Source organism: Camellia sinensis, chromosome 12, assembly GCF_055761805.1.
Source record: "Camellia sinensis isolate YWXY chromosome 12, ASM5576180v1, whole genome shotgun sequence".
Lineage (NCBI taxonomy): Eukaryota > Viridiplantae > Streptophyta > Magnoliopsida > Ericales > Theaceae > Camellia > Camellia sinensis.
This window is the reverse complement of record NC_138972.1, coordinates 112,070,117-112,096,962: the sequence shown is the minus strand read 5'-3', so window position 1 is coordinate 112,096,962 and position 26,846 is coordinate 112,070,117. Positions and strand designations below refer to the sequence as shown.

At 39.0% G+C, this 26,846-nt stretch overlaps 1 protein-coding gene and 1 pseudogene across 12 annotated transcripts; both read right to left on the bottom strand.

Annotated features, from left to right (window-relative positions):
* Positions 1 to 365: 365 nt before the first annotated feature.
* Positions 366 to 26,332, bottom strand: LOC114256696 (serine/threonine-protein phosphatase BSL1). 11 transcript variants are annotated; one of them, XR_014347050.1, is made up of 22 exons: positions 25,924 to 26,327; positions 25,756 to 25,816; positions 22,436 to 22,526; positions 22,280 to 22,359; positions 22,093 to 22,187; positions 21,672 to 21,771; positions 20,048 to 20,117; positions 19,582 to 19,683; positions 17,579 to 17,660; positions 17,311 to 17,481; positions 14,250 to 14,439; positions 13,960 to 14,161; positions 13,711 to 13,878; positions 4,901 to 5,139; positions 2,683 to 2,767; positions 2,498 to 2,596; positions 2,229 to 2,428; positions 2,069 to 2,144; positions 1,465 to 1,538; positions 1,202 to 1,337; positions 988 to 1,127; positions 366 to 891 (listed from the first exon to the last, which is right to left on the bottom strand). XR_014347050.1 is itself a non-coding variant. In XM_028196385.2 (21 exons), exons 1-21 carry the CDS (start codon positions 26,129 to 26,131, stop codon positions 808 to 810), a joined length of 2,664 nt encoding a protein of 887 aa, XP_028052186.1. In that variant the 5' UTR covers positions 26,132 to 26,332; the 3' UTR covers positions 366 to 807. The 11 variants fall into 11 exon arrangements, 8 of the variants coding, with proteins under 8 accessions (XP_028052186.1, XP_082755736.1, XP_082755737.1 ...); XR_014347051.1 differs by having other exon boundaries at positions 13,960 to 14,158; XR_014347052.1 differs by having other exon boundaries at positions 13,960 to 14,158; positions 22,448 to 22,526.
* LOC114285097 (protein SPIRAL1-like 1 pseudogene) lies at positions 6,983 to 7,838 on the bottom strand (annotated as a pseudogene). The gene has a single exon (XR_014347054.1). The product of XR_014347054.1 is annotated as a protein SPIRAL1-like 1 pseudogene (transcript).
* Positions 26,333 to 26,846: the final 514 nt, after the last annotated feature.

Sequence of the window (26,846 nt, the reverse complement as noted above, 5' to 3'; positions counted from 1 at the left end):
ATTAATAATTTTAGGACTAAATAGTTCTAGAAATGATGTTAATTCTATCTAATCTGGATTTGAGCAATTGAAGCAGTTGAAAAGTTGTTGACTAGGTAAACATTTTAGAAGTGAGATCTAAAAAAAGAAACCTCAGCCTCTGAGCTGGTTCAAAATTCATAAAAATAATATACATTTACAATATTATAAAATTAATAAGATTATGTTAATCTCGTCATTATCTCGAGCTAAGATAATCTAAACACGTGATAGGATATACAATCTAAAAGCATTAATAATTTTAGGAAATAGTTCTAGAAATGTTGTTAATTCTATCTAACCCAGATTTGAGCAATTGAAGCAGTTGAAAAGTAAGAAGTGAGATCTAAGAAAGAAACCTCAGCCTCTGAGCTGGGTCAAAGTTCAAAAAAATAATATACATTTACAATACAATACAATACACTATACGAAACCTTAGGGAGCAACTTCCCCCAACTAAAAGTTGTGCGAGTCATAAGTACAGCTTCCACCAGCTCAATTGTACAAATACAACAAAAGCAAATTGGGGAAGAGTGGTCACTACGCATCTGCTAACAGCTAGCTTTTCTACCATTCCCGAGCCATGTAGTATAGACTAGCCTCCTCTAATGGAACTTGGTATCTACATCATGAAAATACAACACGGGGTACTGTATATTGTGAACATGTATTGATGTAGAACTGGGCAGTGATCATTCTTGATGTAGAACTGGATTGTGATCATGCCCCCTATAAAAAGTGCGGTTAAGACATTGTAAACACTGTAAACAACAATTATGTCGCAAGGAATCAGATATATGCAAGTGAGTTCCGGTCAAGTTCAGGTTGTGGGCGACCTCTGGTAGGGGTTGGTGGCCTTTGAATGTTAAGCTCCTGCAGAGACCAATAACCAACAGAAAATACTCTATAAGTCAGCTAAACAGATATATTTTGTTATCAGTTGGGTATGGGATTCAACAAGAATCTCACCTGCATCCATGCATCATGTACGACACGTTCTGGAGATGTCTCTGGGGACTGAAAGGGAGGTGGCAGCGGATGAATCAATTTCGGAACGATGACCAATCCTCTGCCAACAACCAGTAGTGCTCCAGCGTTGTTGGCCGTCCCTGAATGCATTTGCACAATTAAGCTGTGAAGGGTTGGCAATAGTGAAGGAAAAACACAACTTACGAATGCTTACCACAATAGTTGGTTGCAGAAAAGAGTGTGATCAATTGGCCCTGAGCAAACCGTTCAAACCCATCCATAACGCATTCATGGGCTCTTATAATTAATTGCAATTTATTTTTCTTACAGAAATCTGTGACGCGATCAGGCTGCAAGCATTGACAATTTGTTATGATCTAATAGCAGGCCTACAAGTGCAAATAGAAGCTGAACTTCAACTCAGAAAAATCATTAACTAGTATCAAAATGAAAATGCTTGTGCGCCAATTGTTTTACCTGTAGAACTATATATCACAACTGCCAAAAACTTCCAAACAGTACCAAGGTCTTAAACAAATATCCAGTTTAAACTGCAAAGATTGATATATATACTTTTAAGCTATCGGGTTTGCGTCACAAGTCGCAACTACAATGTCTAGTTTAGTTGAGAAGTTTGAATATGAAAAGATGTGCTTTAGCTTGAGTAGGAAAGAAATCTCTGTTTCTAGTTTTCTTAATCCCTCTGTTTCTGCTGGTCAGCTTCCAACTGTATATGTCGCTGGCATCTAGTGTATCGACTTATTACCATATGAAAATATTTAGTAAATTGTATTGGACATACAACATAATGTAGCTGCAACTCTAAAGGTAACAATATACACCGATGCTTCAGAGAATTGAAAGTGAAAAGTTGTGTGATGAAGAGATTTGAATAAATGCATATACCAAACATTTCTGTCATTAGTGACCGAGTATGAATTTGTCAACAGTCTCATCCTACGGGTCAGTGAGTTCAGGATTCCAAGAATAGAGTAACCCAGAAGAATATATGAAATGCAAAATTCAACAAGCAAGGAAAAAAAATCAGATTCATTCCATATATGTGAACTAGCATTTGTACCCCAAAAGTGACGAGACCAGGCCCTCTAGCATTTGGTCTTAAACCCTCCACACTATCATTTTCTGTGGGATCAGACCTGTACAAAACATAATAATGTTGGCATGAAATTTTTAGATGATGTTGGATGGAAACTAAAAACTACAAATGAACTAAAACATACCATAGAAGATCCATTAAAATTATAGATCCACCATCCATAGTTATGGGTCTTTCAAGTTTCTCTATCTGTTCTACTGAATGTATTGACCTCCCTATTCCACCATGCATACATATAATTTTTTTCTCAATGAGTGCAGCAAGCGGAAGAAAGTTAAAAAGTTGATTGAATCGTGTCCATGCCCAGATTCCATCACTTTCTCCCTGCATATATACATTCATAGTCAGTACCTCAAAACCTTTCAAGGAAAAAAGTGTCTGCATGTTCCATACCATTCTTTCAATGCATTCGAGACGAAAACCAAAAAGTGCATTTATGTCAGCAGCCTCATGATTCCCGCGTATCAAAAAAACATTATCAGGATACTGAATCTGAAAATCATGGCATGGGACAAAATTGTCAGTAAGACACTGTAAAATAAAACCGAAGTACTTAAGTGATCAAGGCAGAAACACACCTTTAGTGCAAGGAGCAAGGTGATGGTCTCCAAGCTGTGCTGTCCTCGATCGACATAATCACCAAGAAACAAATAGTCAATGTACCTGAAGCATAGAGACAAAAATGGCTGTCACACAATTCCAGAAAATGGTTTGTCAAGCTTGTCATTTGGATTTTTAATCTATAATGAGAATGGAGAAGCATTCCACAAAATGGGACCCCCCTTTTCCTGATTAATCACAAGAGTTCCACATTGGAAAAGAAAAAAAAAACATCATCGATTGATGCATAAGGAGACTTTTACACAGCTAACAACATTAAGAGATGTATAATACAACTGCAACCCAACTTTCGAGGCCAGATAACCCTTCTCTAAAATGTCCACCGTGCCAAGCATCATTGCTTCTTATTAAAAGGTTTTTCACTTCCAAGTCCTAGTAAAAATCAAGAGGTGAATCATCTTGCAGTGCACAGATTAACTTGAATAGGCATTGGTGAAAAGCATAGGGAGATGGTCCTAATTACACACCACCTATTGATTAATTTAAGACTCTCATTCTAAGGCAAATTTGCCTGTTTGTCGAGCATTTGTTCCCTGCCCACTGAAGCATATAGACAAAGCATAGGGGGATGGTCCTAATTACACCCCACATATTGATTAAGACAGTCATTCCAAGGCAAATTTGCCTGTTTATTTGTTCCCTGCCCACTGATAGTTCCATCTTCCCTATGCGCATCAAACATGCACATAATCATTACCCCTAATACAAGTAGCATACTCCACTTTTTCCATAGCTAGTTAAAGTACTAGGCCAGAAAAATGGACTTCCTTTCTGACACTAATATTAAATTAAGTAGATTAATCTCATTTCTAAAATCTTCATCAAAGGATATTTGCATCTACTCCATCTGTTACTTGTTGTAAAAGATAGTTCCTAGAACCACCAGCTTGGCTCGAGTCCAGAATGTAAATATGATTCCAGAGCAGCACCTTGGAAACCATATTTCAGTAGAAACTTGTGCATGCCTTCCTCAGGTTTCCAACCCTACCAAATACCTACCCTCAAATTGTTCATTCAGAATACATTTGTGGGAGCATAAGCAAATCATCTCAATCAAGTTTCCCATAGTTTGCACATGCAGTGCATTCTCTTAACACATTTTAAAATGCATTCATTTCAAGTCTAAACTTCCAATACCATTCAGCCATAATTCATAACACATTCACACCAGCTCTACATATCCTCACTTGACCCAAATTCTATAAGCAAATCCTCAATCTCACTCCTCCCTTGTTATACATCAAGATCCTATTGCACTTCCATAGTAGAAGCACAACACTTCCATGGAGGAGGCATGCCGTGTTGGACACAGACACCTTGTGAACACTCCTAAAATTGTGTCCTACACTTCTTCAGGTTGTCTTAATTAATATTTTTAATTCATAATATCAGACATTTTACAGCCACTTCTCAAACATTTCGGTGACGCTTCTTGAACTCTTCGAACACAACCTATGCGAGAATCTCTTCAAAGTAACAACGTTTTGCTTTCTTTAGAATGCAACTTGCGCACTCTAAATACATTTTGAAACATTTATAAGATGAATATATCATGTGTATTTCAATGTTCTACAATTATTTTGCATTCTTTAGAATGTTATTGTTACGTAAATGGTATTTTGATGTTTAAGTTATGAAATATATTTTTAAAATTTTAATTAGTGTTATCTTGTTTTTTTCATTACATTTGAATAAACTATTCATATATTTGACATATAATAAATTTATGACAATATAAATTTTTAACTGGCCCTGGACCATGTGTTGTGTCTTGCATTTTTTTAGAATTGTTGTGTCAACATGTCGGTATCTGTGCTACTTAGACCATACCTTAATTAAGGTCTTAGAGAAGCCACAGCTGCCACACATAGTGCAGTATCAAAATCCATCTATTTCAAGGCACTCTGTAATTCAAGTTATACATCTAATCAGTGTCACCCAACTAAACCATTTGATTTGAAAATATAAATCCCAAAAAACAGTTTTAAATTTGGGCAGACAATCAAATTGCATCTATAGCAAAAAACACTTACACAAACCTAAGATTATGCAGGATTATTGATAGATAAAAATATTTTAGGCCTACAGTAACTGATGAACCTATGTACCAAAAGCACAACAGATCCCATCAATCCCAAAATTGCAGTTTGAAAAACAGATTGCTATCAAACTTACGTTATGTCTCCTGCAGGGGAAGGAAATCCATATTCATCAAATAAACGCATTAAATCACCAAACTGTCCATGAAGATCACCAAATACTTTTATAGGAGCTTTCAGTTGCAGAACTGTGGGCTCCTGCATAAAGATTTGTTCAACAGCATAGCAAAGCTCACCCACTTCATAAGAATCCAGAAAAAATCTCCTATTAGGAGGAGCTTTCCAGTTCCGAGGCATAAGCAAAGTAGAAATAATCTGCAAGAAAACAAAAGATAATGAAGAATTCACAAAACAATTCATTTTTCTCTTAGAAAACTGTGAGAATATTATGTTAATTATGGAAATATATTAGACTGATATATATTGTAAGAAAAACTGATGTATTATTGATTGATTTATATTGATTGATATCTATTACAAATGGTGAGTGGCTCATTATATAGGAGAGGGTGAGTGTAGTAGGTGAGGAGTAGGTGGTGGTAGGTGATGGTAAATTGGTGGTAGGTGATGGTAAATTCTAACAGCCCCCCGCAAACTCAAGGAGTATAGAAACTAACCAACTTGAGTTTGAAGAGAGGAACAAAATAAGAAAATACATAAAAATAAAAAAGGATAGGAGACACTGTATGGTCGTGTCAGACCATGGGTGAAGACACTGAATGGTGGTGTCATAACGTTGTAGAGGACACTGTATGGGGGTGTCATAACGTTGTAGAGGACACTGTATGGGGGTGTCATAACGTTGTAGAGGACACTGTATGGTGGTGTCATAACGGTGTAGAGGACAGTTTATGGGGTCATGTCGGACCGTTGTAGAAGACAGTTTATGGGGTCATGTTGGACCGTTGTAGCAGGACAGTTTATGAGGTCATGCCGGACCGGTGTAGAAGACAGTTTACGGGGTCATGTCGGACCGTTGTAGCAGACAATGTTGTGACAGTTGTTGTGACAGTTTACAGAGTCTTGCTGGACCCTTGTAGAAACTAACCGGAATCAATGTCGGGACAATTTACAGAGTCTTGTCGGACCCTTGGAAAGTCGCACCCTCAAAAGGTGTGCCCAATCTTTCAAAAGGCGTGCCATCAAAAGGCGTGCCCAATCCATAAAAAGGCGTGCCCTCAAAAGGCGTGTCCAATCCATAAAAAGACGTGCCATCAAAAGGCGCGCCAGACACGCGGTGATGCACGTGATCGACAGTGCGCGTGTCGGCCTCTTCGTCATGTGCTATATAAATGAAGGCGAGAGAGTAGCACTCTGTAAACACTCTGTAACCAACCCATCTCTGAAACACTCAGCAACCATAACATGGCCTCTTCTTCCCGTCCAGCTACCCAGAACATGGCCTCCTCTTCCCGTGGGCTGCTTACGCTCTTTCCAGAACTGAACTAGTCCACAAGAGAAATAACTGGTGCGGTGGCCAGTGAACCCCAACTAAACACTTCTGGGTTTGCTCCTTTGAACTTTCCGATGCGGTCGGTGGAGCAAAAAATGGCGGTGCAAACTGATATTGAGGCCAATCAGTATACTCTGAAGTCATGTGTGGAAACCATGACGGCGGTCACAAACTTGTCGCACCGGCTGCAGAGCAGGACAAATGAAGTGCAACAGTTAAACTCCCAGCTGGCTCTGCTCCAACGCATGTATAAGGATGCGCGAGCAGAGATAAGTGTGCTAAAGGCAGAAAACAAGGAGCTGAAGCGGAAGGCTACCGTGATGTTCCGATTTGGAGGTCCGCCATATACTGCAGTGGAGGAGTATGGGGGAGTGAACGTGCTCGGTGGACAAGGAAACACGGAGGCAACACCGGCAAGGACCGTCCAGGACGGAGGCAAGAAGAAAAGACCGGCGGAATAGGCGAAGAAGTGAGGTCGGTGGGTGGCCGGCTGCAGAAAAGAAAACAAATCTTGAGGTGTTGTGTTTTGGTTGGACTTGAGTAGAGAGAGATAGTGTTTTTCAAACAGCCAAAAAGGAAGAGAGAAAGGGGAGTGCGTCTTTGAAACTATATGCTGGTTTTGATCAAAACCGTGGGGCAAATTACCACCCACGTGAGTCCACTTTCCCATGTACCAACATCAATCAGCTCAGTCATTCTTTTAAAAAAAAAACTCTATCTCTCTCTCTTCGAAGACGAAGAAGACGAACCCAACTTAGACTTCTCTTCTATCCTCACCACCCTCCAACGAGAGCTCTCCGGCGACTCCGCCACCTCCGACGAGCCTGCATCTCTCCCCACGGCGACCTCAGAGTACAGTCATGGTGGTTTGAAGGGAGACGATGAGGAAGACGAGACTGAGAGGTTCATGAGACACCTTCTCGAAGCTTCTGACGATGAGCTTGGGTTACCCAATAGGGCGGACGGCGGTGGCGATGAGTTGGTTCACAGCGGAGACGCGGTGTACTTTTCCTGTATGTGGTTCAGATCTGGTGCAGGAGAGTAGCGACGAGGAGATCTGGGCGGCGGGAAAGACTGAGACACTCATTGGACCGTCGTCATCAAAGAGGTAACCAAGAGAAGATCCACCACCAGGGGCAGAATGGATCTTAGTTGAGGGCTGATCTGTAATGAAAGTGCCACCGTTCTGACCATCTGCCCTGAAGTATTTATTTGCAGTGCTGCTATTTATACCGGGAGGAATCTGCTTAGTAACATCTACTTGTTGAGAAGCAGCAGTAGTCTTGGGGGGAGGACCATTATTTACATCCTGTCCTTCACTTGAAGCAGGTGTTGGATTGTTTGTGGCTGGCTTTGGAGCCTCACCACTCCCAAATAAGTAGCCACGTGAACTCTGTCCGCCGCCAGAGCTGACTCCACGACCCATATCAACAAATTCCTAGACAAGAGACTCAGTCCTGCCCACAATGTAAAGCTTTCCTCTCTCGGATTAGATCTGGTGAAGAAGAGAGAGAGTGAGAGCTTATGAAAGAGAGAGCATCTGGTGACAGAGCCTCTTGAAGCCAGAGTAGTCTCAGTTGGGTTTATTGAAGGTGGTGGACTGGAAGAAATTTTAAGGTATGTGTAGAAAATTCTAGTGGACTAGGTTGAGGTCCGGCGGGCGGCCAAGGCAAGGTTGCCGCCCGCCGGTAAAGCGAAAAATACTAAGTTCTTAACTTAGCTCTGATACCATGTAAGAAAAACTGATGTATTATTGATTGATTTATATTGATTGATATCTATTACAAATGGTGAGTGGCTCATTATATAGGAGAGGGTGAGTGTAGTAGGTGAGGAGTAGGTGGTGGTAGGTGATGGTAAATTGGTGGTAGGTGATGGTAAATTCTAACATATATTTTAGATTGATTGTATAGGGTTATTCATATTTCCTATTTTAGATTAGGTCTAGGATTACTATATATATCGGTTGTACTCTTTGTATCATTGACAACTGAATATACAGATTATTCAGAATTCTTACATGCTATCAGAGCTTTGCGATTCCTGACTTCGTGGGAGCTAGGGTTACACATGAACTGGTCTAACTTCCTCGTGATTCATCTAATTGATCGAGCTCTCTCTTCTCGACTTATCTGATACACGATCGAACTACTTTGGTTTGATCTTTGGTTCTGGTTCACGCTCGCGAGGCCCACTATGGTTCTAGTTCGTGACATCTCTTCTCTCTGGTTTTGACTCACGACTCTGGTTCGACTCCAGTCTGTGTCTGATTGTGAGGGTTCTCGTTGACTTGTGAAGTTGGGTCATCACCATCACTATCTCGCACGACTGGTTTTCATTACTCATCTAGTTCGTGATTCATCTGTCGCGTGGTTGGTCAAAGCTTGTCGCCTCTCTCTCTGTCTCTCTCTGACGCAAAGGTTTTCTTCAACTTCAGGCTCTCTTTCCGAATTGGTTTTCTCGGCTTATCTCGTTTCATTGATATTTGTGGGTCTTAGGGGATTTGATAATTATATTAACCCCAATTGGTTATTATACATCCAGACCCAGCACTTGGTTATTACACTATAGTTTTGGATTTAGGGTTTATTCCACTTAAACCCCTTTATCTCTCTGATTATTATGATATCTCTAGCTATTGATGAGTGTGTCTTCTGCCATTAGCAAGGCTATTGGAAGTATCATTGTCCCAAGAAGGGACGCTTATCTGTCTCGTCCTTTCAACAATCTCAGACTCTGTTCCATGCTCCTTCTCAGAGTACTTTTTAGACTCTAGCCACTTATATTGCATCTACTCCGGCCCCTGATCCTGACTTGGCTTTCTTGAGTGCTCAAATTAGTCAACTTCAGCATATACTATCTACCTCTCAATCATCCCCACCTGCCTCCATTATTTCCTCTCTTCATTCAGATTTGTTTGAGTCTTCTTCACCACTTATATTGCATCTACTCCGGCCCCTGATCCTGACTTGGCTTTCTTGAGTGCTCAAATTAGTCAACTTCAGCATATATTATCTACCTCTCAATCATCCCCACCTACCTCCATTGTTTCCTCTCTTCATTCAGATTTGTTTGAGTCTTCTTCATGTATCTCTTCGTCTGTTTGGATTTTTGACTTTAGTGCCTCTCATCTTATGACTCCCTATCTCTCTGTACTTTAAAATTGTACTCTCCCTCCCTTTCCTATTACTGTTAATGCTGCTAATGAATCTGGTATGTCTGTTATATCTGTTAGGTCTGTCTTACTGTCTGTTGTTTCTGTTCCATCTGTCCTTTATGTCCCTCAATTATCTGTCAGTTTATTATCTATCAGTCAGCTTAATGCCTTCAATTTTGATGTTATCCTTTCTTCTTCTATCTGTTATGTACAGGATCGGATGTCCAAGCAGCTGATTGGGACTGGTTATAGAGTTAGAGACCTCTATGTGGTGGAAAGCCTACATCTGCCTATAACTACCTCTCCAACTACTTTTCCTCTTTTTAGTTAGATTTTTTGTCAAGTCCTTTCTATTTGTGGCATTCTAGATTAAGGCATTTGTCTGGTGACCGCTTACAGTCTTCAGCTCAATTAGGTATATTGGGTCAAATTTCTCCTAGTCAACTTACTGAGTGTCGAGGGTGTAAACTTGCCAAAATGACAGTCTTACCTTTCCGTAAAAGTACCTCTATATTCGATACACCATTTTCTTTAGTTCATACTGATGTCTAGGGTCCTTCTCCTGTTCTCACTAAAGGGGGTTCTGCATACTATATTTCATTGTTGATGACTGCACCGGTTACACTTTGGTTTATTTTATGACTCATAAGTCTAACTTTTACCAAATATACCGTACTTTTCAGTCTAGAGTCACTACACAGTTTAGGTCTACTATTAAATTATTATGGTCTGACTTGGGCGGAGTATACTTTAAAATTGAGTTTTGTGGATATTTAGCCAATTTAGGTACCATTCACCAAACTTCTTGTACTAATACATCTGCCCAAAATGGTCTAGCAGAGCGTAAACACCGTCATCTCCTTGAGATAGCTAGGTCTCTCGTTCTCTCTACCTCCATTCCAGCTCCATTTTGGGGTGAGACAGTTCTTACTAATGCTTTTCTTCTTAACCATATGCCTACCCCATTTCTTTCTGGTCGGTCTCCTTATGAGGCTCTGTTTTCTTAACTTCCTAATTACTCTCTCCTTCGTGTGTTTGGGTCTGCTTGTTTTGTCTTTTTAACCCGTAAAGATAGGACCAAACTTAGCATCCGGTCTACCCCATGTGTCTTTTTGGGTTATAGTCTCACTTATAAAGGTTATCGCTGTTATGACTCTGTTTCCCGTCGCCTTTATGTCTCCTGCCATGTTGCCTTTCTCGAACGTCTACCTTACTTTCAGCTTCCTCCTCTCACAGCCCAAATTTCCAAAGAAGATTTGGTTCATATTGATCCATTTCCTTTTGAGGTCCCTCCTAATGAGTACATCTTTGTTGTTCCTCATGAGCTTATTCTCTCTTCTCTTTATACCACCCCTCCTACCGAGTCCCTCTCCACTGACCCCCATGAGTCTATTCCCTCTTCTCCTTCTCCTTCTCCTTCTCCTCCTCCTCCTCCTCCTCCGATGTTAGTCTATTCTCATCGCAAGGCTCTCCTTCCACCAGTTGTCTCTGCCCCTGCTACTGATCCTCCTGCTTTTGACGACTCTGATCTTGGTAACCGTAAGTATCCCCTTCACATCCGTAAACAGGTAGTCAAACTTGGTTTTGCTAAAACATGTTTTTTTTTTTTTATACTGTACATTTTTGTCTGCTATTCACTCTTTTTCAAAGTTTCAGTCTTACAAGGAGGCCTGTCAGGATCCTTATTGAATTCAAGCTATAGAGGATGAGTTGTCTGCTTTGTACAAAACTAGTACTTGGGAGTTGGTTCCTTTGTCTGCTAGTAAGAATCTGGTTGGTTGCAAATGGGTTTACAAAGTCAAGACTCATTCTGATGGTTCTCTTAAGTGCTACAAGGCTCACCTGGTTGCCAAGGATTTTTCACAGGAGTATGGTATTGATTATGAGGAGACCTTTGCCCCTGTTGCCAAAATGACTACTGTCCGTACTTTGATATTTGTTGTTGCCTATGAAGCATGGATACTTCAAATAGAGAGACGTATCCGTATCGGATACCGACACTCCTTGGATACTTACAGATACGTAGTAGATACTTATTAAAAGTATCGGATACTTCTTAATTAATTTTGAAGTATCTGATACTTAGTTTTGACGTATCGGATGCTCCAAGTCACCTATTATTGGATACTTCTCAATTAATTTTGAAGTATCAAATGCTCCAAGTCACGTATTACTTCTTTTATGAAATTAGAATCGTATCATTGTTTACATAACATCATAACATAATATAATTGCAAGGATAAATATAATATTTTTACAATACTTTGCTTAGTTTTTATAAAAACAACATAGTAAGCTAAAGTAATAAAATTCATCAAATTGACATATCTTCATTGTATCATGCATGTCCCCTATAACTACATAGAAATAAGGATTAATAAGATAATATAACAATAGTAAAATTAAATAACAATAGTAAAATTAAATATCAATAAATAAATAAGCAAATAAACTTGCATAGAATATTTTTGACTAGTGCAAAAGGAAAAAGCATAGGGTCAAGTTGTGGATTGTTTTGATATTAATATTAAAATGAAATATTTGCAAGACCTATTGAAAATTTAAAAACTAAACTAGCTACTGGCTTAAATTAATATCTAATTTTTAAATATTAGTATTTTGCATTATAAAGTTACTATGGTTTCTCAACATTCTTGAGCTTATTTATTTTTATTTTTTACAAACGTATCCTAGCTGTACCCGTATCCTACTTTTTTAGGTTTTGTTGTATCGTTGTATCCGTATCGTATCGTATCCATACCTCGTATCCGTATTCGTATCCGTGCTTTCTAGGTTGTTGCTATTCGTCATTGACCTCTTTATCAGATGGATGTTAAAAATATTTTTCTTAATGGTCATCTCACTGAGGAGGTTTACATGCATCCTCCCTCTGGCCTTCACCATTTCTGTAGACAAGTTTGTCGTCTTCAACGTGCTCTGTATAGTCTGAAGCAATCTACTCGTGCTTGGTATGATCACTTTCAGATTGTTGTTACTAAACTTGGGTTACATCCTTCTGCCCAGGACTCGGCTTTGTTTCTCCTCCACACCTCTGCCTGTTTTATTACCTTATTATTATATGTGGATGATATAATTATTACTGGCTTTGAATTCTTCTGCTATCTCTAAGGTCAAGAAGCATCACTTCCGCACATTCAAAATGAAGGAGCGGTACTTTCTTGGTATTGAAGTGGCTTCTTCTCCCAATGGCTACTTTCTGTCTCAGGCCAAGTATGCTAATGAAGTTATTCACCGTGCTGGCCTTACTGACACTAAGATTGATGATACCCCCCATTGAGCTTAATGTGAAACTTAACACTACTAATGGTGTTCCTCTACCTAATCCTACTTTATATCGAGAGCTTCTGGGTTGCTTAGTCTATCTAACGGTTACTCTAATCTTGCCTATATTGTTCATGTGGTTAGTCAATTCATTTCTACTCCTCGTTCTACATATTGGGCTACTTTGGTTCGGATTCTTTGCTATCTCTGGGGTACTATAGTTCAGGATTTACTGTTGTCCTCTACTTCCTCTTTGGACTTGGTAGCTTATGCTGATTCTGATTGGGTTGGTGATGTCACTGATCGCAAGTTCACTTCTAGCTTCTGCATGTTTCTTGGTGATTCATTGATTTCTTAGAAGAGTAAGAAATAGACTGTTGTTGCGTATTCCACGACCGAGGCTAAGTACCGTGCTATGGCTCATGTCACTGCTGAGATTGTTTGGCTTCGTTATCTCTTGACTGATTTGGATGTCCCTCAGTCTTCTCCAACCTCCCTTTATTGTGACAACGACAGTGCTATTTAGATTGCCTGTAACACTGTCTTCCATGAGCGGACGAAGCACATTAAAATTAATTGTCATTTTGCTCGTTAGCATCTGTAGCCTAGCTCCATCTCGCTTCCTTTCGTCTCTTCGGCATTACAACTTGCTGATTTCTTTACCAAGACTCACACTACTGCTTGATTTTAGTTTCTTCTTGGCAAACTCTTAGCGTTTTCTGCTAAAACACCTTGAGTTTGAGCGGGAGTGTGAGAATATTATGTTAATTATGGAAATATATTAGACTGATTGTATATTTTAGATTGATTGTACAGGGTTATTCGTATTTCCTATTTTAGATTAGGTCTAGGATTACTATATATATCGGTTGTACTCTTTGTATCGTTGACAATTGAATATACAGATAATTCAGAATTCTTACAAAAACAACCACACAAGCAGAAAATTAAAATAAATAAATAAATAGAACACTTGAAGTCTGACAATACTTGCCTTCTTATGCAAGCCTTGAGGAGACCTCTGCCGGGTAATTTTTTTGGTAGGATATGACTGGTCATTATTCCAGGGAACCATTCGTCTGCTCTCATTTTCAAATTGATCCAAGGATAGCTGCCTTACCATCAAGCCCAGGTTTCCCGCAGCCTCTTTAGCAATTACAACCTGTGGCATCAGAGACGGCAGGTTTGTTGAGCTTGAAAATGAATGAATCCTTTATATATGATGGGACAGCAGAGTACATACCGCTCTGGGGTGAAGGCGAACATCTGGGTCAGTGTCACTACTCTCCGAAGCAGTCTCTGCAACTTGTGAGTTGTCATCTGACATAGATGTTTCTTCAGGAGTGGCAGATGTTGCCTGCATGGCTTGCCAGACGGCACTAGCAGCCTCGGCCTCGGCAGCAGAAGCCTCAACCAGTTTCTCCATAGAGTTCTTGCGCATGCTGCTAAGGATGGAAAATGTGTCACAAAATTTTTGATGAAAGACAAATCAAAGTTTCAAAAAGAAAGGAAGTGCGATATGGAAATAAAAACCTCATGCCACCAGATGAGGTAATTTCTGGTCGTGTATCTGAAAGTGATGTTGGGTCGAATGAACTTAAATTAGAATGGTTTGTTCTGGGCCGTGTCATGGTTGGGGCCCTCTCAGATGACAGAATAGGAGAATTAATGTCAGACTGAATAGGTGAATTTTCTGCAACCAGGAATTCATCTAGCAGTATATCTGCACAAGCAACCATGAACTTTACTACATGACAAGAGAAGGGCAAGCAGCGATGAAAAGGAACATAAAATTTGCAAAACAAGCTTAGCAATTGCTCAGTACACGGTCTAGAACTCCATATGCATTGTAGCGTGGGTGGGTCCATCTTCTAACATCTTAAGCTTGTAAAGCAACTAGTTGTCTGACATACTCTTATAGCTTTGGTTTTGAGGGGTTTTTATGTTCAAATTTCTGTGTATTTATACTCATTATTTTTATATATGTACACACTCCGTTTAGTTGGACTCCTTCCCTATCAGTTTAAACTTCTTGGGCCATTGGTTGTTTAACTAAAAAGAGAAGAAGAAGAAGAAAGAGAAGTAGAACCATCACCACTCAAATTATGATCTTAAAGGGTATGTATACATCCAGACATACTATCTTTTGTTTTGACAAATGTACTCCGGATACTGTTGTGAGAGTGAACAAACTAGTATTGATTCCAGATACAGGTTCCTTTTTCATTAATTTTTTTTTTTTTTTTTGGGGGGGGGTTGGGGCGGCGGGGATAAATGAAGTGCTATTAACAAGGCACCAACGGAGTGCCACCTGTGTTCAACTATTGGACACAAAACAAAAATGAGACAAAATATACAGGAGTACTAGTATACATGAACCAAGTAATTTGGTTTCACAATCTGACTGCTTTGTTATGCTTGATTAATGTGTACAAAAGTTGAGGTTATGGACGGTAATGCATGTAATGTTGCTTCTCTTGGTACTGCTAGTAACATGGAGGATAATGTGGCGACTCCATGTAATGCCACTCAATGTAACATTGGGAGCAAAACCTTTTAGGGTTGGTGCTGTTGAAATGGTTGTTGAATCAACTCCTTCAAAAGATGGAATTAAGGGGAATACAGATAGTCTACTATCATCACAAAATGAAAATCAAAATTAGTTTGAAATAAAATCCAGTGACTTAAGTTTGCTAGGGAGAAGCAAATCTTTTGATTTGTTGTTTCTAAGCCTTTTGAGTTGTTTTTTGCCTCTCCTCCCCCCCCCCCCCCCCCCCCCCCCCCCCCCGCGGCAGCAAAGGATGGTTTTGTGTTCCCTTGTAAGCAAAGGGTTTTTGGCTTGTATTAGCCCTGTCTTATTGTATCCTTTGGGGTTGTGGTCGCTTCATTGTGTAACAATTCTTTTTGGTAAAAAATTGCTTACTAACCAAAAAAATAACTACATAGGAACTCGTATCTCAAAAGTCACTATTAAGTTTAAAATTTGATAACATTCCCCCACACCGCAAAGGATGGTTTTGTGTTCCCTTGTAAGCAAGGGGTTTTGGCTTGTATTAGCCCTGTCTTAGTGTATCCTTTGGGGTTGTGGCCGCTTCATTGTGTAACAATTCTTTTTGGTAAAAGCTTACTAACCAAAAAAATAGCTACATAGGAACTCGTATCTCAAAAGTCACTATTAAGTTTAAAATTTGATAACATTCCCCCACATTCAACTAATGAAAATGAACAGAAATCTACTTTTTCAAGACAAAGAGGCTGTTCCACCCCTCAAAAGTCCTTCGGTTGCGTTCACACCAAATGATCCACATCAAGCATAACAGAGCCAAGCCTTCTTTCTTCTCTTTTGCACCCTCTCCAACTTCCAACTGAACAAAAGATTCACTGCACTCCTACAGAAGAAACCCACTGTACCGTAAACATGCTAAGGATCATCCCCTGAAGCTCCCTAGCCACGGTCCAACCTACTCACCATTGCTTTTGCACATGCAACACTAATTCACGACTTTCCATTGTCCAACCAATTACCAACAATAAGCATTTTCCCATATGTTGCTACCCATGTGCAGGAAAAAAAATATATCTTACCAAATTAAAATAGATAACTTCCAACAGTCGTATAATAAATTGCTATGTTGCATTAATGGAAGAGGGTGTTACCAAGAAGCACGGACAAATTCCCCAAGGGGCAGGTGTGTGTCCGACATGTGCCTAACACAGATGTGTCAAACAAGCGCCAACATAAGTCGGACACGCGATCATCCACGTCCTAACTTTTTTAATTTTCTGCAGGACACATTCCAGACACACGCGACACTTCTTAGGACACTTCTCAGACATGGTGAGCCATTGATTACTACTAATCTCTTCAAATTTTGCTAATTTCAACTACAAATTTCTATGCAGTTACTTCATATTATCATTCACCAAAAGAAAAGGTAGGATTTCGGCACCTAGTTGACATAAATATTCTCCATTGACCTCTAAATACATCTTCTTTTCTCCACAGTTTAATGGTACCTGACTATTTTAAAACAATTTTAGTAGTTTTAAAATTGATATCAATCCAAGAAAAGAATGATTAAAAGCTGAGTTCCCACATAATTTTGTATAAAGAAATGCTTCCAAAGAAGCCTTTAGATACAGGTTCAAGTCTTCACAATCAGACCTAACTTGTGCAACATTTGAAAACAGTTTAGTAGTATTCCAACCAAATGCTCTCTGTTTGTACTGGGATGCCAATTGGGATTGGAATTAATCTTTAAAAGCAAATAAGCCTAAATGCAATAGCCAAAATACTGCCACAATCCACACACAAAGATACAAAAAGTAAGATTGCTCTTGATAGTTATGGCCAATATTAAATAAAAAAACAAAAAAAATGATGAGATCAACATTTCTCCTCATAGTCACACCAATCAAAATATTGTGCGAGCATGGTTATTCTCCAACAAGGAAAAATTGACAGAGAAGGCTCTAAGTGGAAATGACATCAAGTGTCTTCCCAGCAGTTGCTTCCATAAAAACTAGTTTTAGTATCTCAGGTCTTGAAAAAAAGAGACAATCTAAATTCTTCAAGTACTAATTCAGTCTATACCTCCTTTGAGACCACCATAGATATATATCCGTTCCGCGACAGATGCGGCTGCATGCCGACAACGACGCATAAGCTCCAAAGAAGGATCATGCTCAGTGGGTCCTTTGCTTGTTCGTGAGGTAGTCACAAGCCCATTTCTATCCAACCATGCTCCAGCAGCAGTGTCCAATACTTAAAACAGAAACCATAATAATTGGTATTCTCTTTGAATGATTGAATTGGAATAGTCATCCATATTGGTAAACCAGAGAGGGAACCCAAAATTTACCTGCAACAGCTGCTTCACCTTCAACTGCACGTCCTCCTCTAAGAGCACCTCCTGTGACATGCAATCTAGCACCAACAAAGACCTGATAACCAGCAATATTATGATCAGCGATAGGATAGAAATGATAAAAATGAAAGAGCTAAACAGTCAAGCCAGCCAGTTAACAGCCAATCACTCTAAAAGCGCAAGCTATTAAATAGTGGTGTAGCTTAGGTATTAATATGTATTGCAAAAAACTCAGGTACATTAATATAAGAACGCATCCTCAACTATGGGAGGAATCCCCATCATGCAGATGTAAAATACAATCAGGAAAGTTCTCCAATCTCAGCCAATGTTTTGAAACCGACAATGGACCGGAATTGTGCACTTAACAAGTTTCGGAGAGGGGGGGTAGAAAAAGGAAAACCAAAGAGAGAATCGTCTCCTCTCCAAAACCAGCCATGTTAAAGAAATCCATTAGGATTGCTGGATGAATGGGTATCCAATGTAACCTGTTTTAGGGATCATTTGTTAATGTTTTCGTTTCTTGATTTCTGTTTTCTTTTTCAAAAATTTTGGAAATTAAAAGCAGCAGCACATTTGGTGGTGGTTTTTGTATTAAAAAAAGCGGCAGCAGTTTCAAAAATTTTAGTTTTCAAAACAAGTTTTCACTCTCTCCTACCTCCACTGTCTCTGGCCACAGCCAGCCGAAGTCCTTCAGGCAACCTCCAATCACCTTCCAGTGAGCTCCGTCAACTCTCCGATGACCCTCCAGCCACCACCTCCAGCATTTAACCAAGCATGTTTCTTTGTTTTTATTTTCAAAACATTTGTGTACACCAAACAATTTTTTTATTCTACACTTTACCCACCGACCCCCCTTCCCCCTCAAAAAAACAAAAAAACAACTATCACTATATATCACTTTACCCCCCTAAAATTTAGAATTGTGCAACACTCAACTATCAAAAACCATACAAAACCCCCCCTTTTGGAGAGGGTGAAAGTGAAGCAATTTTGCTACTTAAGGGGTTTAAATGTATGGTTTTAAAGTTGAAGGGGGTAAAGTAATATTCAGTGATAGTTGAGGGGGTAAAGTGTAATCAACCAAAGCTCGAAACATTATCAAACCCCACCTTAATATCAAGATAAATCAATTTGTGGGTGTTCTCAAGTTCCCCATTTAATGTCCCTCATACTCTCTGCCACAAACACAAAACCAAAAAAAAAAAAAAACGACTCCAATAATTCATGGCAGCATGGCCGACGATCACTGACCACCCACCCAAATTCCCTTTCTCTCTCTTATATTCTCCTTACCTGTCCAGATTGAATGGGGGTAAGTCTGGTTATTTACTACTACTACTACTACTACTACTACTAAAATATACAATATTTATTTATTACAATTCTTTACTTGCATCTCTATCAAATTTAGGCCAAGGGGAAGGGCTCAATTACAAGTATTCTTGGAAAATATACAATATTTATTTATTATAATTCTATACTTCTTTTTGACTGACAAGCTTTTTTCTTTAACCATATCGATATTTGATGCTTCCAATTAGTTCCTTGTCTATTGGTTACTTCTTTTATTTTGTGTTAGCTTTAATCATTTATTATATGTGAGGCAATCAAAACGTCACTGTTCAATTTTGATTGCCCAATGCTTGAACCAAAGTCCCACAACTCTTCTTCAAGTTTGCTAGATAGTATGGCTATTAAAATATTTATAGAAGCAATGGACTTCCTACATCAATCCATGTTGACAGCTGATTGATCTGAAGCTTAAGCTATTAAAATGAAACTCAAATCATTACTGTCGCATCAAGCCAACAGGACAAGGTTTTCCCAGCCATGCCATTAGCAGCCATACAATCCAAAGCCTACAGTCCTTCCAATAAAACATCAACTCCAAAAAATTCAATACAAAACTCCACTCCCAAGAATTTAGAGAGAGAGAGAGAGAAGCAATTAACAATTCAATAGATAAAGGCCCTTGGTATGTAGCTATCACTTACTGCAGCGTGTTCATATCTTGGTGAAGGAGACACCCCAGGTGCAAGAGTCCACTCCCACTGACCGTTCATATGCATAAGCAGCCCATAAGCATCTGCCAGTGGCTTTATATGCACACAGAAAAATCAAGACTTTAATAACTATGCTGCAATAGATAAGCCTCAATAAGAAATACACACAGAACAAGAAAAATGTCATTAACTGTCGCCCAGGAAAGTTAAGGTGCTTCAGAAAGCATCAGAATCTGAAACACTATTAAGCATAAGCTTTGGGCGTTCTGCTTCTTTTATCTTTTTTTTTTCTTTCTTTAACTTAGTAACCACTTGAATGTAAACCAGTAAATCTCTGTGTTACACATTTGAACATGTCATGTAAGCAAACAAGATAAAAGAATAGAAAGCAGTAAGCTCTCTGTCATATTCACCATTGACTGATAATAAAAGTCTTCACAAGCACAATAGATCATACCATGCCTGAGGAGTCTCTTCCACCACACAGCAGAAACATGCCATCCGAACGGGCACTAGCTGTTGCATACCTGCATTATGTAATGTAAAATTAAAAATATGTACCGCTCAAAGAATACAGAAAATTCACTTATCAAAAACAATAAAAAATTACTCGTTCATGCTTTTGCATTGAGATGTAAAACTTGAATTATAATGAAGCAAAAATGCTTCAGTTCAAAATTCAGCTGCTTACCCAAACAAGGTGAAATTTTTTGTCAAGTAACGTCAACATAAGTCACAACAATCAGCAAGTTTTAGTGATTATATACAAGTTCTGAAAAGCTTTGTCCTGTCCTTGCATTTGAGAACATGTACATAATCACTCAACTGCATAAAATATAGGCAACAACTGATAGCCACCAGGAAATAAAGGGAAGTTGAAAAGGGAATATGATGGCAAAAGCAAGTGAAGAAAAACAACAGAGAGGGGAGTTATTGCCCATGCCAAGATTAGCAGAAGCTTGAACTCACATCAAAGCCTCCCAGCTAGTTTGTAGTTTGCAAACACACCACCAATAAGGGTAGAACGTTGAAAATTCAAGGGCATGTCAAAGACTACCCCATTGATGGCATGGCAACTAAAGTTCGTCCCATGTCAAAGGCTACCCCATTGTTAAAAGGGTGGGATTTAAAGATACTATTCAGGTTGAACATAATGGCTATCAAGACAGAAACAAGTTATCTACCAGGAGAAGAAAAATTGGACTGGAAAAGGGAAATGAAGGAAAACAAGGACATGTGATGAATAAGAGAGGAAAGGTAACTGATTGAGGAAGGGAAGAAATTTTTCTTATGTGCATGTTAAGAGAGAGAAAATGGTCTAACAATTAATAGCAATAGAGTGTAAAAATGAAGAAGAAGAGCAGAGAAGATACGAAGAAATGTGCAAGAAAAAGTGGGAAATTTGGGGAAAATAGAACAACAGGTTCATTCCTAACAAGAAAACACTAATTTGGAAGAAAATGGCACCCTAGTTATAATTAAGAGAATAGAAGTTGGTAACTGAACTCGCTAATTGGGAAAATGATATTCTACCGGTAATGATGTTCACATACAACATAAAACCAATGTGGCTCCTCAAATTGTCATATTTCAAAATGCAAGAACCAGTCTATGACTATGAGGCTCCGTTTGGGAAGAGAGGTTTGGAGCTTTTTTGGCTAAAATAGCCACAAAAAACAAAATAGGCTTTTTAGCCCAATAAGACAAAATATTACATCCAACCCATAATCATTACATTATTTCTCTCACAAAAAAGTCAAAAAATCCAAAAAAACCGAAAATCCTTCCCAAACTAGGATTTTTAACCCCAGGCTAAAATAGCCAAAAAAATCAAAAAGCCAAAAAGCCAACCCACTTCCCAAACAAAGCTTGAGTATATTTTAAAATCAAGAACTGCATAAGTACTACTACAGTGCAAACGGTCAACAATGCAGATAAGAGAGTTCTTGCAATGATGGATATCTTTCTATTTAATGTAAAACAAAACTATAACTCAATAAAATGAAACAACACAACACCCACACCTTTAAGAAGTCACCAAAGACCTAACTTTTCAATGATGGAAAGGCAATTACACTCACATTCTAGCAGAAGGTCTATCACCTTCTGGGTTAAGCATCTGCCACACATATGGCTTCTGAGCAGTATCCAGAACCCAAGCATCTGACAGCACTCTTTTCCCTGCAGAAGAACGTAAATTACTGTTATTATTGTTTAAATAGATTCTATTGCATAAAGCACACATCTCAGAACAGTTCTAAAGCCTTGCCGCACTTCTTTTTTCCTTTTCTTTTTTTTCCCCCCAAGAATGCCTATATCGTTAACTACTCCAGTGAATAACTACTACCAGTTTGCAAATTTGTCAAATTGCCAAAAAAATTTAGATGTAAAATTGTAAATGCGAGCAAAACAAATGCACTTCTCATTAGCAACTGAACACATGCACAATCACCAGGGAAACATAACTTGTTTCCCTATATTAAACACCAATATTGCACTCACCGTCATTGCCGCTGACAGTAACAAGGTATCTTTGTCCAACCAAATCCATTACATGGCCATATCGCGGCCCAGGACCCTGTCCTTGAACTACAACTCTACACTCACAAAAATACAGCGAGCAAGTCAAGGTTCCAGAAAACTCAACAGAACAAAAAACAGATCAATTTTGAGTGTATCTAGAAATAACCTGTGCCACTTGAATTTGTCACTGGCCAAGTCAAGCACGTAGAGGTCATCTGTTGAATGCCCAGCAGGACCTATTCCGCCCTAGCCATAGATCATCAATCCAGAAATCAAGAAAAACAAAACAATAACCTAGAAAAAAGAATTGACATTTTCTCACATTTTTAATCACCTGAAACACAACCATAGTGCCAACAGCTGCTGCTGTGTGTGCAGCCCTAGGAGAAGGTGGCTCCCCAGCCGGTCGGAGTCTGATTAGATATTAAAAGAGAGAAATTCTCAATACAACAAACCTCAATTCAAACATTGGCTTATGATACCGTTATTTATTGATATATATATAAACCAAACCAATCCAAGCCTTAAGTCCCATCAAATGGGGTCAGCTACATGAGTCCTTCTTCTCCACGTGGCCCTATCAAAAGCCATTTCATTAGTCAAATTAAGGGGATTCATATCTCTATTTATAGCGCTAGTCAACGTTAATCTAGACCTACCCCGTCCCCTAACACTTGCATCTACCGTTACAGCATCGCATCTCTTCACTACTGCCTCTGTTGGTCTCCGTTGAATATGATCAAACCATCTCAAACGATTCTCTCTCAACTTATCTTCTATCGGTGCTACTCCTACCCATTCCCGAATACACTCATTCCTAATCCTGTCCTGTCTAGTCTTACCACACATCCACCTTAGCATCCTCATCTCAGCCACACTCATCTTATCTACATGTTATTTCTTGGTTGCCCAACACTCCGTCCCATACAACATAGCTGGCCTAATAGCCGTTCTATAAAACTTACCTTTTAGTCTAGTGGGTATTCGTTTATCGCACAATACCCCAGACGCACTTCTCCACTTACACCATCCCGCCTTAATCCTATGGGCCACATCTGCATCATTCTCTCCCGCTGTTGTGATAATTGACCCTAAATAACGAAAATGTTCACTCTTAAGCAGTTCTTGGTTCTCAATCTTCACTTCTCCTCTGTTTTCATTGTTACTGTTACTAAATTTACACTCCATGTACTCTGTCTTAGTTCTGCTTATCCGAAATCCTTTAGATTCAAGAGCTTTTCTCCAAATCTCCAACTTTGTGTTAACTCCTTCTCTAGTCTCATCCACTAACACAATATCGTCTGCAAAAAGCATACACCATGGCACGTCATCCTGAATATTTATCGTCAACTCGTCCATAACTAAAGCAAAAAGATAAGGACTTAAGGTAGATCCTTGGTGTAACCTTACAGTGATAGGAAATTCATTTGTTTCTCCAGCTGGCGATCTAATAGTGGTCACCACCCCTTCATACATGTCCCTAATCACGTCAATGTTGCCTTTTGTCACCCCTTTCTTCTTTAACGCCTACCATATTATATCTTGGGGCACTCTGTCATATGCTTTCTCAAGGTCGATAAGCATCATATGAATGTCTCTTTTCTTTTCTTTATGCTTTTCTATTACTCTCCTCAAAAGATAGATCGCTTCCATTGTTGACCTACCAGGCATAAACCCAAATTGATTATCTGACACCTCTGTTATGTCTCGCAATCGGCGTTCCATCACCCTCTCCCACACTTTCATTATATGACACATTAACTTAATTCCTCTATAGTTGTTACAATTCTGGACATCATCTTTATTTTTACAGATTGGCACTAAAATACTCTTCCTCCACTCATCTGGCATGTTCCTAGTCAACAAAATTTTGCTAAACAACTTAGTCAACCAAGCAACTCCCTTTTTACCTAAACACTTCCAAGCTTCAATAGGTATATCATCAGGGCCTAAAGCCTTATTTGATTTCATCTTCTTAAGTGCAATCTCCACTTCAAAATTCATAATCCTGCGATAGAACCTATAGTCTTGGTTTATCGTATTACTGATTATTTCTTCCCCTATTGTCGTACTTCCATGTTCCTCATTTAACAGTTTCTCAAAATAATTCTTCCATCTTTCCTTAATCTCATCATCCTTCACCAATACCTTAGAATCCTCACTCTTGATGCACTTTACTTGATTAAAATCTCTTGTTTTCCTCTCCCGTATCTTAGCAAGTTTGTATACCCTCTTCTCTCCCTCCTTACTATCTAGTCTAGTGTATAGGTCATCATAAACTTTCAACTTAGTCTCTCTCACTACTTCCTTGACCTCTTTATTAGCCAATCTATAGCTCTTAAGGTTTTCCTCAGTTCTATCCTTCTGCCACTTTTTAAAGTACTCTTTTTTTGCCTTAACTACCGCTTGAACCTCTTCCCTCCACCACCAAGTTTCCCTAGAGCTAGGTCCCGTTCCTTTCGACTCTCCAAGCACTTCCCTTGAGATTCTCCTCATACAATTGGCCATCGAATTCCACATAGTGTTAGCATCACCTTCTAAGTCCCAAGTACCTTCCTTATCCATTCGATTCTTAAATATTTCTAGTTTATCCCCTTTTAAGTCCCACCATCTCGTCCTACGACGCCCACCATCCTTCCTAACTTGGTATTGCCCTCTAAAACATAAATCTAATACCAAAATCCTATGTTGAGAGACCAAACTCTCTCCAGGAATCACCTTACAATCATTGCATTTTCGGCAGTCCACTTTTCTCACTAAGAAATAATCTATTTGGCTCTTAACTAATCCACTCTTAAAGGTTATCAAATGCTCCTCCCTCTTCTTATACATAGTATTGGCCACCACCAGGTCAGAGGCCAACGCAAAATCTAAGATTCTCTCTCCAGCCTCATTTCTGTCACCAAAACCGTATCCACCATGCACCCTTTCATAACCTACTTTATCTATGCCCACATGGCCATTAAAATCTCCACCTATAACCAGGTTCTCTCTTACGGGTATCTCCTGTAAGATCTCATCCATTTGCTCCCAAAAATCTCTCCTAGTCTGATCATCTAACCCTACTTGAGGGGTGTAAGCGCTAATAATGTTCACTATATTCCCTCCAATAACTAGTTTAACTAGCATAATCCTATCTCCTTTCCTAGTGACCGCCACCACACTTTCCACAAGACCCTTGGCAATTATGATTCCTACCCCGTTCCTGCGTCTATCCTTACCACTATAATAAAGTTTAAAACCAGTATCCTCAATTTCCCTAACTTTCTCTCCCGTCCACATAGTTTCTTGTATGCAAGCTATACTAACTCTTCTCCTAATCATAACATCTACCAATTCCATCGTCCTACCAGTTAAGGTTTCTATATTGCAAAATAATGTCTGATTTAAGCTGATATATGACCATATTTCATCCCATACCATTGGATTATGGAATTGGATAAGGATTTGGAAAGGAAAGGAAAAGAAAACGAATTTACTTCTCCATTTCCATTTCCATTTCCATTTCCATATCCTTTTCCTTTTCCTTTTCCTTTTCCTTTTCCTTTTCCTTTTCAAATTCCTACAAGCATATGCTTGCACGGATCCAAACACAACATTCAAAGAATCCAGAAAGAAGAGGTAGTAGTAATTGAAACATGCCTGGTCCATTTCCTGGTGAGAACATCGTAAGAATGAATTGCATTCGTTACACCAGCTAACCCTAGAATCAGAATTGACAATGAAAATCAGCGACTTGAGAGAGAGAGAAAGCAAGAGAATATATATATATATATATATAGATATAGAGAGGGGAAAGAGAGAGAGTACGGATGCCGGGGGCAGAGGAGGAGGAGGCGCCGCCCTCGATGGCGGTGGCGCCGCCGAAGAGGATGAGGCGGGGGCCCTGAGATTTGGTGGCGGAGACGGCGGTGAGAGTGTGGCTGCAGCGGGGACCGGGGGAGTCGTCGTCGGAGTCCCAGTAGGTCTCTAAGGTCCGATAGGTCGGAGCCGGGTAGAACTGCCGGTTCGAACCCATCAAACATATATTGTTATTAATCAGTATACAATAGTTTTCAAAATCTGAGGATTAGAAAGAGAGTTCAGAAGAAACTCAAGAGTCCAGAGGCGTCACTGTCTGTCCAACAACGCTCTGGACATTTGTCTCCGGACTCCACTCGCTCTTTATACCCGTTTAGGACTGCAGAAACACTCCTCTCCACACAATTCTTATTACGCCTCGTCTGCCAAGTCATTTTTTTTAGTAAAACATTAAAAAATTATTTAAAAAAATTAAAAAAATCAAAAAATTATATTAAAAAATTGTAAAAAAAATTATTTTTTGTATATTTTTTCATAAAAATTAAAAAATCATTCCAAATATATTAATTTCTTTATATCATATTTTAACTAAAAAACTATTAAAAAAACATGCTTCCAAACGATACCTCAATAAAAAGATAAATTACAAAAATCTCTTCAATTATGAATCATTTCTATTGAGTTAACGTTAGGTACCCTAAATAAATTATTAAATATTTTACTAAATCATTCACATAAGTGTAAGACACACACAAATCACATAAATCCCGCACCTATATAAAAGATTTGATAAAACATTTAATAACTTATTTGGGATCTCTAACCTTTTCTATTTCTATTTTATCTTTCTAAATTTTAAAGGACCACAGTTGACTATTTTAAATTATTAAGGGCAAATTACATACACACCCCTCCAGGTTTGACAAAATTAC